Raw genomic sequence first — 12,797 nt, 5'->3', positions numbered from 1 at the left:
TTGACATATAATCCTGCAGCTCTCTCAGAGCTGACTTAGAGACCAGCAGAATTAGAATAATGTGGAAAAAGAATACTTTGGACAAACATAAAGACAGCATGATACTTCAACAGAGAAATGTACTGCTACCTTAACATTACATTATGTATTTGCTAGATGAAATAGTGTTGCCTCTTAGACAAGGGTTACTACCATATCACACCTGCTAAACAAAATGACACTTCTTATATGGCACACAGCACTTTCTTGGTTGGAAGGTAACAAATTACTCCAAATGAAAAATAGAATTACCGCATTAGTTATAACATGGAAATGAAGAGAGTATTACTGTCCAAACTGACTATTAAAGGTTTTATATATAAATAGATATTTTAACTAGTTTTCAATTTACAAATTAGGTGCTTCTAATAACTTCATGCATTTTTCTAATAACTTCATACATTATCTGTCATCCACAAAAGATCAAGTATCGGGGCCTGATGTAGCAAAGCACTCTGGAAAGATGCAAGACTGGACTTGATGAGTTCTAATTATACTCTACAAGTAACTTCTTATCAATGCAAAGAATCAAATATGCTATTAAGCAGAAATAGGTAAGAAGCTTAGTTACCTCTGACAATAAATAATACCTTTAACTGTCTGATTTTCTGCTAAAGTATTGAATCACATAGTACTGTTTCACCTTCTGTTTCATAGCATAAGGCTAAAAAAACCTGGAAAAGTTTCTTAAGAACCTTAGTGACATAGATACATTAATGTATCAAACCCAAATGCCGAAGAAACAGGTTGAATTTGGATCTTTTCTTTCGGCACAATGTTGTGGCATCTACTTTTTGTGCCAGAGAAACAGAACTTTGTAGTATACCAATTACTATGCTGCTACCCTAATTATTTTGAATCAATATTTTTCTCTTAGTTTCACGAAAATGGATCATAATGGCTCAGTGAACTGGAGTGTTAAGCAAGTAAAACTTAGACTTCTATATACAAATACATAAATAAAACACTATATATATATAAAAAATATGTCTATATATATATAAAATACAGACGACATACTGTAAACAAGAGTTGGACAGCAATCTTACCCCAGATTATTTTAAAACTCTGTGCATGAATTTTTCCTTTCACTGAGGGTTTTGAAGGTATCCCAGGCTTGTCTGCACATGTAATGTACTCTACTGTCTCACTTGGACTGCTTTTCCCTTCTGAGTTATACGCAATGACCTGCAAATACATTAAAAAGTATTATAAACAGAATAGATGCACTGTCTAATGGTATGCTGTTCACTGTTAATGGTAAGGTCAAACTAATGTATATAGTTATATCAGTTATATTAGTTAATATTATATATTATAATTGTAACATATATTATTATATTAGTTACATATATTATCTAATATATTATTATATATAATATAGCAGACATAAAGCTACATAATAAATTATCACAAAAACTAAACCTATTATACACCTTCATTTTACATTTTCATCAGTCCCATTGTTAAACAGTCACTATACTGAGATTAAAAATTCTTGCAAACTGCAAGCTAAAAAAATCCTTATAAAAGCCCCCAAAACCCTAGTAATTGTGAAGCATAATAATACTACTAGTAGTAACAACAACAACAATAATAGAATAACCTTGATATCTCCCAAATTTCAAATGTTGGTTCATAAAGTTCAGCTTCTACTTAGGACGCTTATGAGTTGCCTGACTGTAAAAGGGATCAGGACATCCAAATTTCAGTGACATTAATGGAATGTATGAGTGCTCAATATAGCACAAGCCACTTTATTTCAAGTCAAGGATTTAAACACTTGATCTTTTAAAACCATGTAAGATACTCAGAAATTGGCTAGGTCTAAGAACAATTCTTCCTTACTGGAGTTGCACCATTTATTGATAATGAACTACATGCCATTTTTAAACTTCAGCTGCAGGAACTTTGAAGTATTAAAAGTTTAATTGCACTTTCTTCCCATTGAGGCAAAAATATTTTAATGTACATAAATAAAGGGCAAAAAATGATGCTTTACCAACCGCTAAAGAAACCTGAACAGCTAGGACGAATTAAGCAGAACTTTCATGCTACTATAGTACCTTCTTTTAAGAATATATATTCAGAGATAAGAAAGTGATTATATGGGTATGTTGTATTAACAGCAAAGGTGACATAAACTCTTCAGTCCCAGGGAAAATTATGGCAAAGGTTGTCATGGAAGTTATTTACAAGCACATGTAATTAGATTTATCAAGGGTAAATTGTGTTTGACCAACCTGAGTGCCTTCTAAGATGAAACAACTTGCTCAGTAGATGAGGGGAGAGCTGAGGACATCATCTACCCTGATTTTAGTTTGACGTGGTCTCCCACAACATCCATGTAGACAGGCTGGTAAGATACAGACATAACAGATGGACCACAAGATGGGTGTGGAAAACCTGATAGAATGACAGGCTGAAAGGCTGGTGGTTAATAGTTCGAAGGCAAATTAGCAGTTGCTCATGACTGGATTTCCTCAGCAGTCAATTCAACGTCAGATACTTGGAAGTGATCTGGGTGGCAGGATCACTTGGATGTGAATGTGATGTGAATGCACCCTGCCCAGGTTTGCATATGGACTAAACTAGGAGCAGAGAGAGAGATGCTGGAAGGAAGAGCTACCATACAGACTTTGACAATCTGGAAGATTGCATCAACAAGAACTGTATGAGCTTTGGCAAAGATAAAGTCTTGCACCTGGGATGGAATAATCCAAGCAGCAATACAGTCTGGGATCTGAATAGCTAGTCAGCTTTTCTTTTTTTTAGCTCTCCTGAGAAGGACCTTGGGATTCTGGTGGAGAGCAAGCCAAATGAATCAGCAAAGCATCCTGGCAGTAGCAAAGGCAAATTGTTTTGTGGGCTGCATCAGGAAGATTTTCACCAGCAGAATGAAGGATGTGATTATGCCACTTAACTCAGCTCTTTTTAAACCATGCCTGGAATACCGTGTGCAGTTTTGGTCCTCCCAGTTCAAGGGACACACTGGGAAACTGGAGAGAGTTCAGAAGAGGACCAGCATGATGATTAGAGGGTTGGAGAACCTGATACAGGAAAAAAGGCTGAAGGCTTATTCTGTGTAAGAAAAAAGAAGTTTCATTAAGGGGGACATAATCACAGCCTTCTAATACCTAAAAGATAGCTATAGATGAAGATACTGTCTTCACAAGGATCCGTGATGACAGGACAAGAGACTGTAGACACAAAGTGCGTTAGGGAAAATTCTAGCCAGATATAAGGAAATAAATTCTTCACCATGAGAACAAGCTGCCCAGAGAAGAAGCTGAATCTCCCTTGCTGGAAATACTTAAGTCTCAGCTCAACAGGGCTAGAACAGGGCTGAATTGCTTAACCTGAGGCCCTGCTTTTCACACAAGTTTAACACAGATGATCCCCACAAATCCCTTCCAACCTAGACTTTTCTGTGATTCTAGGCAAATTGCTATTCTTTACTTTCTATCTGTGTCTGCAGTTAGTTTACTATGTATTCCCATTTGTTCAAAGCTGAACAACGTAAAAAAAAAAAAAAAAAAGGTTTTTTTGGCTTTCATATTTGTTTTAAAAATAAGCAGAATTGAAATAACAGCAGTAATGTTAGCACAGATTGAGAAAAGGAAATGTGAGCTAACAAGTCTTTCAGACATTAAGCTTCCTGATACAATTTACAAGATTAATAATCATCTGATTGTTTTTGTACCCTTATAAATGAATAGGCACAGTTAGTACCTACATATTGCAATAAGGTTTCCAATGGTTCTAAAGATTCTTTTAAAAGCCTTAAGGAATATTACTACTTATTAAGTATTTCCCTGTATAATAAGAATTAAAGACCTGATTAGCACAACATTTGTTTCTTCTTTATACCCCATGAATGAGTGAGCAGAGAATTCCATTTACTGTTTTGTTAAGAAAAATAGGGTATAATCATTAAGGTTTTTTTTTTATTTTAATGACAAAATTAGGATGTGTAAGGTAACTATGTATTTACTAGTAATGGGTATGACTAGCATATAGGAATACTTTCAAAGGAAGACTATGGTCAAGTCCTGCAAAAACTAGTTTCAAGGTTATTAGCTGTTCTTTAGATAACATGTAGCCATAACAGTCTTAGCTTGGTGCAGTCCTTGGAACACACTGCCTATTTTACATTATTTAAATATTAAGTTACATAAAAAAAACCCCAACAAGTACTGCAAGATTAATCCCCATAATAACCCTCTCTAGTTAAGAAAGTAATCATCGTCAACAGTGCTAAATATCTGCTCTTATTTGAAAAGGACTGCCTATGTTTTACTGTTAACTCAGACCAAATAAACCAATCCTTAAACTGTGACCTTTCATATTGCAAAGATGCTGCTCTTCAGCAGTTCACAATTTTTACTCAGGAAATAGTATTTTAGGTGTAAGTAAGACAACAACTATAAACACTTTTTTCCTTGTAGACAGAGATGAGGTTATTCTGAGTCTACTTCATACGGTGAGACATTCCTTAAGCTTTGTTCCAAAACCAAGCAACTGTTCAAGAGTCACAACACAGAACAGCTCAGGTTGGAAGGGACCTGAAAGATCATTTGGACCAACCTTTCAGAGAAAAGCAATCCTAGGTGAGATTATCTAGCATGTTGTCCAGTTGTGTCTTGAAAGCATTCAGTGATGGGTCCACCACATCCCTGGGGAAGTTGTTCCACTAACTGATTTTTTCACTGTGAAAAATTGATTTCTTACACCAAGATGAAACCTCACCCAGTGCAAATTGCACCTATTACCCCTTGTTCTCTCCATGTGGCTCCTTGTGAAGAAGAGAGTCTCCCTCCTCATTGTAGCCATTCTTTAAGTACTGGAAAACTGCAGTGAGGCTCCCCCGAGCCTTTTCTCCTCCAGGGAGAAAAGATCTAATTCCTTTTGTCTTTCCTTGTACGGCAGGTTCTCCAGCCCTTTCATCATCTTTGTGGCCTTCCTTTGGACCTCCTCTAGTCTGTCTGTATCCTTGAATTGTGGGGACCAGAACCGAACACAGTACTCTAGGGGTGGCCTGACGAGAGCTGAATAAAGTAGGGTGATCATATCTCTTATTTCTGCTAGTAATGCCCCTGCAGATGTAGCCCAGGATCCAATTTGCCTTTGCCGCTGCAGTGCTGCACTGCTTACAGTCAGTTTGTCCACCAGGACTGCCAGGTCCCTTTCAGCAAGACTGTTCTGAGCCTATACTGGACTCTGGTTATTCTGACCTAGGTGCAGGACTTTGCACCTGTGTTAAGATCGTAGCGTCATTGCTAGCCCGCTCTTCTAGCCTGGACAGGTTAGAAGAATGGGCTAGCAGGAATTTCTCTGTAAGATGGATCTCCCTTCTGATGTGTTCGTCTCACTACTCAGCTTGGTGTAACCAGGAAACTTGGTGAGGATGCTTTTAACTCCATCATCTAGTTAAGAAAGTAATCATCGTCAACAGTGCAAAGTATCAGCGTGAGGTCCCACATCGATCCCTAGGGGATTCTGACAGGCTGAGTAAAAACCACTGATTACCACCCCCAAGTGTGGCCTGTTGGCCAGTTTTCTACTCATCTCACAGAACCACTCATCCAATCTGTATCTTGCCAGTTTGTCCAGAAAAAGGCTGTGGGAAACCATATCCAAAGCTTTGCTGAAGAGTCCAGGTAAACAACATCTACTGTTCTCCCCAGGCCAAACGGAAGTGTTATTTTGACGTGTAAGGTTATCAGGCTGGTCAAGCATGTTTTGCCTTTGATGTAAGCTTTTCTCAATCATCTGCTTTATTTGATCTGTAATAGTTTTCAGGAGGATGCTTCCATTACTTTCTCAGGGACTGAAGTAAGACTAATGGGCCTGTTGCTTCCTGGGTGCTCTTTTGGGCCCTTCTTGTAGATGGATATGACATTTACCCTCTTCCAGTCACCAAGGGTATCCCCCAATCTCTGTGGCTTTTCAAATATTATAGATAGTGGTGTTGCAGCAATGTCAGCCACTTCTCTTAACATGCTGGAGCAGGTTCTGTCCTGGCCCATAGATTGATGTGGGTTGAGCCCTTGCAAGAAGCCACAGCCCAGACCTTCCTCCACTAGGGGGGGGTCAACACATGCATTGTCATGGCTACCTGATCCTGTGATCTGGTGTCCAGCTATGCTGGTAAAGAAAGAGGGAAAGAAAGTATCAAGAACCTCTGCTGGCATTATTAATAACTTGCTTCCCTGCCCTGCTTAGTAATGGGCCTATGTATATCTTCCCTGTGCTTCTGCTTACTGCTTATATACCTGAAGAACCCATTCTTGTTCTTGATATCTTAGGCCAATTTAGTTCTAGCTGATCCTCAGCCTTCCTGACTGCATCTCTGCATGTCCTAGCAAGGTCCTTACAGTCCTTGATGGCTATTTGGTTGCCCCGACATAGCTGGTATGCTTCTTTTTTCGCTTTTAACCACACATGCAGAAGTTCATTGTTAAGACATTGTTAAGCCAGAATTCACCCTGAGCTAACAAGTTTAGCCATCAAAGCTTATTAGAATGGGCTCAGCACCATGGTAATATGAATGATTTACTAACTGGGGCTCAGTCCTATGCTAGCACCAACAAATGTTTTTTGACCGAAAGCTGCTCCTTACCCCAACGCTTTCAGATGTGTTTAGAGTCTATCAAAGAACCCCATGGCTACACAAAGTAATATTATCTACATAGAAGCCAGATTAAAAAATCCAGCTGTAAGGAACATTGTCCTGTGGCCTGGAATTTCAAGACAACTGTGTTATGCCCTTGCAGAGGTTCTTATTCCTTCTGCAGAGACGATTAATAAAGCAGGTGTTCAGTCAATAGTTTCAAGAGACTGAAACTGTAAGAAACTGCGATCAAATCTGATTTTCCTTAAAAAACGCCCTCCCCACTTCTGAGTGACCCTCAAGCTGCTCTGGTGAAAAAACCCAAACCAAACATCCATAAACCAAATATATAAAAACTTCTTACCCTAAATTTGTATTTTGTACTACGCCTCAAATTCTTCACCGTGTAGGTAAGATCGTCACCATCGTATTTTGGCTTGAAACCATATCCCTGCAGAATTACATAGGATTACTTGAAACATTATATTTGCAGACTGGACCATGCAACATACTTCATACAAACAAATTACTGTTTCAGACATATTGTTATGCTCCTCTGACAAAATAATAAAGGCAACTTCACCGTGTAAACACCAGGGTTTTCTTGGAGAGGAGGAATTAATTAACCATTCTCCAAGAGGAAAAGAGAAAAGAACAGTAAAGAAAAGCATATACAGTGTCAACAGATATTATACCTAACACTTTCAAATGGTAGAACAGGAAGCATTTTAAAAGGAAGGTGGTTAGGCTGAAATTAGATCTAGAAGGACCACTCTTCATGATGCAATTACTCTGATCCAGCTCTTAAAAGGCTCAACTTTCACATGCAAATTCACAAGGTTAAAAGTAATTTAAAAGCCTTTACAGGACTTTGGCTTAATAACACTAATAATTACTGTGCCAATAGAAAGAAGAAAGCTATGTGGCCTGGTCACAGCAATTACAAGTCATTAGCTTAATTTTGGAAAACACACATCCTTTTAGAATATTCTAGCAAAAGTAATCATTGTTACACTTTATACAATAAAGTATCAAATATACACATTATAGTCTCTTTCCTTATTGAGAATAAGTAGTCTAAACTTACTGAGTTCTCATCCTCCATCTCTAATATATACGAGATTCCTTCATCTGACGGTGTTCCTGAGGGTTTTGTCCACTGTAGGGATAGCCAACTAACTCCAGCATTAATCAGCAAAGGACTTGCTGGTGTGCTTGGGGCAGTGCCTGAGGTATGATACAGGACTTCTTCACTGAAACCGCTGTTTAAAACAGACAGAATGTAAACTAACTAGACACAGTAATTAATACCTAGAAACACATAATTCTTACTAAACACAGCAATGTCAGTTTCTTGCACATGTGCACAACTGGGAATTGCAAGCTAGTACATGCAGATGACTTAACTTGCCCAGGAGTATGTCAGTAAGAAAACATTTGAACAAGGTTAACATGTTCATAGCTGAAAGATTCCTTTGCAGAATATAATTACAATGTTTTACTAACCAAAATATTTTGTTATTTCCTGTTAAGTCATCATTCTAAAACAGCTGAGCTCTATATGCAGTAATGTACTAATATCAGTGTCCTTCCTATTCAAAATGAAACCATGAAGACCTAAAGCATGTATGGGAAGACCTAAAAAAAAAAATAAATTTGCTTCCAGATAGCAATTATGTGCTTCAAATATACTGTGAAGTACTGGTTTCTCTAGTGGTCCAGAAAGTAATAGAACAATAGCCTCGTTCAATGTTAGGTTACTTTAAGAGTTGCTAATACAAAGTCTTACTTGCAGAACAAATAGAGTGTACACTAGTGGATCTCCTAACAAAACTGTTAACCTTATCTGACGATGCTTAGATACACCTTGAAGTGAAAATAAAAATAAGTTACATAAAAAGACTTATTGTAAAACAGAGGGATGCTAAAGTCAGTAAACAGGCACTATGCGTGCACAGATGGTCTGACACATATCCAGCTTGACTAAGAAAATCCCACCTGTTCTCAGCTGGTATTTGCTGCTTCTACATCAGATCTGAAGAAACATCTACAGGCTTAAGAGCTAGTCTAAGTTTTTTTTAAGCATGTGAAACTAATGTCACAGATGTGATTTTAATCTAAAAGTGAGGCATTACCTAAGCCCTGAAAACAAAATTTGCTGTATGGCTTAAACAACAGTAACAGTTACCTACCTTGTGTGTCAGAACCTGACTTTCCCGAAAGATCTCAATATAGAGATACCTCAATTTCACTTTCTCTCTTACCCAACCTACATTAAAATACTGCACAAATTGTATATTTTGGTCTGCTCTAAAGTCTTTTTGGCATAAAGAAAATAATAAAAATGAGGAAATATTACAGACACCTCATCAACAAGAGTGTCAACAGCACCCAAAGCAGACATACAGTCTGTGCGGATATGCAAACTGTGAAAAAGATTGTGAAGCAAGAAATGAAAATGTGCAAAACAAGAGAAAACTTCTTAAATTTGAGGGGAATAGGGACTTTTTTCTTGCAAAAAGTCACAAGCAAGCAAATTCTGAAATGAAGCTGATGTGACATATACAGCTACTAAAAATATTTTCCAGCATTATCTAGATAGGCTAGAGAAAGCATGAAGACGCTAAACAAATTCTAAACCTACCTTTAATCACAGAAAAACTACTGAAGGAGTCACCTTACCAGCGATATAATGTAAAAAAACCCACACCTTTAAAAGATTTGATGACTCTACTTGATTGACCCATTCCAAAACACACTGAAATCATGTAAGTATTCAAGTGACACCCACATTTGAAAGACTTTTAAACAATTCACTTAGGAGTATAATAATGCTATATATCTTTTAAACAAATTTCATTTTTCCAGTTTTCTTTAGCCACTCTTTCATGTGTGATTAGAATTAAATATAAAAGATGAGTAACCCAAAGATAAATTATCTGTCCTTGTGGGTAAAACCATCTAGACAAAAGTCTCCATATGCCTAAGGTTCTCAACATTCTTCACAAGGAATCAGACACTCTACCCTAATAAGTATTATTTCAAGAGACTTCTTAATTAAATAATATCATAAAGACAATAAATGGCAACTTTACAAGGTCATGAAATACTGATTTACAAATGTATTTGGTGTGCTTATTGTAAGAAGGGTACTTAACTGTTCAGTACCTTCTACCAGCTTGTGCTGTAGGAATCTGTAATATGTGCAGGTATTCCTGGAGGATACATTTACACTCAGACATAACAGCGGAACAGCAAGACAGCCTGAGCACTGAACCCTACTTAGCTGCCAGTCCGCTCCCTGTCTTTATTTTTTTGAATAGTTCCAACTAAATCTCATCAAGAGCAACTCAAAGAATAATTCATTCCAGAAACATGATCCAGAGGCCAGTGACATAATAAAGACTGTGTCAGAGCACACCAAAAGTCATTCTATCCCACTATATTGTTCTCTAACAGTGCTCAAAGCAGGTATCTAAGAAAACACAGGAACAGGAACTATATGCAACATATTCCCTGAGTACTATCCAAAGCCTCCCAACACATGCCCCAGATCTCCTGAGCCAGCTGCAGTTTTCACATGCTTCATAGTTCGCAAAAGATTCTTCTGCACAACATGAATTACAACTCCAGGTCTGGCTCCCTATTCTTTATGCTGTCCTTCAACATATCCAAGCAGGCATTACTCTCTCAAGCACCAACTTGTGCCAGCTGAAGGACAAGCAATACACATGCTCTATTTCATGCTATAAAAACACAACTCTGGTGAGCTGCAGCACAATGCTCATAATATTTCAAACACTGACTTAAAAAACCAAATGCAAACTAGCAATTTTAGGCTGACAGCCAGAGAAGCCCTGTTTTTATGTCACATAGGACCTCATGGTCCAAGTGTTACCCAGTATTCTCTGCTGAAGTCAGATGCCATTCATTCAAAAATTCAAAACAAAGTTCAGAGGTCTGTAACTTCTGAAAATCAATTAAAAGTAAGAACTCCACCTTCTAAGAATTTATAATAAGCTCTAGAACTTCAAAATAATTCAGTGATATGGTCATGTCATAGTCTGTCTATTTCCCGGGGTAACAGAAGACTAACAGACACCTTAGCTAAAGGTACATATTCCAGTAACAGGACACGGTGAGAAGCACAATACAGATAGACCTACAGGGGGCAGCAGGGGTTCTGTCAGACTTCCTGCCCTAGCAGAGTTACTGACACCTATTTATACCATCACCACTACAACTCTTGAATTTAAAGGAAGGATGATAAGTCCTGGAAAATTGCTACACCAGCTTCAGGAACTCTAACACCATGTCAAAGCTCCCTGGAAACAACAGCAGCAGAGAGCATGGTACGAAGTACACCAGGATCAGCACAGCAGCAGCACAAGCACTGCAGCATTTAAACTATTCAATTAAGTCACTCTGGCTGAGTTGCTTGTCTTTTAAGCGTGATCCCCAGAATTTTAGTAGAAGTGCTTATTACATTAGACACAAAAGCCACAACTGCACTGAATGCATCTCTACAGTGTAAAGCTTAGTCAAAAATTCTATTGCAAGTACATGCAGTAGGAAATGTCCAAGGTAGCAACTTCAGTGGTCAACACAGATCTACAAAGACTGAAGCTAAAAACCAGCACAGCCTCAGCTGATTTCATGTGAGAGCAGCCAGGCTGCCTGTGCCATGCTTGAGCTCCCATTCTAGAGGCACTATATACAAATGTCTGAGCAAGACTTTTTTCTTTAAATGCCATCATATGCCTTTCCTAAACAAGCACACACATGCATTCCATATTTATGTATGTAACAGTAGTATTTACCTCATTCCCATGTCATTTTTGGCTGCTAGCCTAAAGGTGTACCCCATTGCTGGTGATAGTTTAGTAATTCTATACTGCTTCTGTTGGCCATAATAACACTGGCAAAACTCTCCATTTCCTTTTCCCTAAAAAGGAATAAGTTAGTCACATTATTCACCCTGTTATGTATGTGTCCACCAATTAAAGTAACACACAAACATGAAGCAAACTCACTTTTTCAAATTAAACATAACACAAGAATTTCCCACACAAGTAGTTTACAAAACTTTGTAGGTATACTGAAGGCTTTTTTCCTTGCTTTCCATCTTCTGGCTCCACAGCATCAGAAGGAAAAAAACATGAAGCTTCTGCACAGCTCTGCCATCTCAGGACAGCTGTCCAGGTAGGGACTGAAGGTGCTTGTGGGGGCATAGTAGATCCACTCCCCTTGTACGAAAAAAGACTGCTACAGGAAAATGATCTTTCAATGTCAGCTCTTGAAGGAAGTACCAGATTACAAATGAAAAAGCACTATCCGGAGTGGCAGAATCATATAATTAAGATGCTATTATTTTATACTCCCTCAGAAAAAAAATGGGCAGTAACTGTATTTTGATAATTGCTTCAGGAACCACCTATTTGTCACATGCCTCTAGACAAGCCATAATTTTCACACAACTTTATGAGCAAAGCCACATGCAAGGTTTTAAAAAAACCTACAAGATTAAAAATAAAATAGAATAACTTGCTTACTTCATCCCATTCTAAAAGGTAACTGTGGATTTTAGAGCCATTATCACAAGATGCCTGCAAAAGAAAAGAAGAAAATTAGAACTCTAATTGCATACAAAACCACTTAAGGAAAAATGCATGTATTGGTCAAATCATGACAAGACCAGCAGAGTACAAAAGATGTTTTCCTTTTGATTGTTTCACTTGCCAAGACAGTCCTAGTTCAGTCTCCGTCCAGTAAATTCTTGTACCCTGTTTATGGCTTTTTGTTGGTTTTTTTTTTTTTTAATTTAGACCTTGAAAAAATATTCTGGCAGTGGTGTAATATGTTGCAGTACTTTTCTGAGCTGCTAGATTGCAGGTCTGCTCAAATCTCAGTCTGTCCAGACCACTTCATCTGCTTTGCACAACCAAGCCTATGTTCAATGACAGAGAACGGAATCTGTTCCACAGTGTGGCAGGGGACCAGAACGTGGTAACTTTTATCTACAAAGGCTTCTCACTTCTCTGGGAACCCTTCTCTTTTTACTGAAGTTCACATTTATCCCAGTACATCTATTTCCAGTCATGGAACTACGACAGAAACTAGTATGTTTGACAAAAGTTTTCCATTT

General features: G+C 37.9%; 1 protein-coding gene across 9 annotated transcripts in view; it reads right to left on the bottom strand.

The window, feature by feature from the left end:
• The window catches only part of FNDC3A (fibronectin type III domain containing 3A), a 118,547-nt gene that overhangs the window by 15,820 nt on the left and 89,930 nt on the right, over positions 1-12,797 (bottom strand). For all 9 annotated transcript variants that reach the window (XM_080613263.1, XM_080613259.1, XM_080613260.1 and 6 more), the window contains 5 exons: positions 12,205-12,258; positions 11,473-11,597; positions 7,740-7,914; positions 7,017-7,103; positions 1,089-1,227 (listed from right to left, as the gene is read on the bottom strand). In XM_080613263.1, the coding sequence (XP_080469389.1) occupies positions 1,089-1,227; positions 7,017-7,103; positions 7,740-7,914; positions 11,473-11,597; positions 12,205-12,258 (580 nt within the window). The remainder of the gene's footprint in view (positions 1-1,088; positions 1,228-7,016; positions 7,104-7,739; positions 7,915-11,472; positions 11,598-12,204; positions 12,259-12,797) is intronic.

The sequence above is a fragment of the Psittacula echo genome (assembly GCF_963264785.1).
Source record: "Psittacula echo genome assembly, chromosome: 3".
NCBI lineage: Eukaryota > Metazoa > Chordata > Aves > Psittaciformes > Psittacidae > Psittacula > Psittacula echo.
The sequence above is the reverse complement of the archived record's forward strand: the minus strand, read 5'-3'. Positions and strand labels throughout refer to the sequence as shown.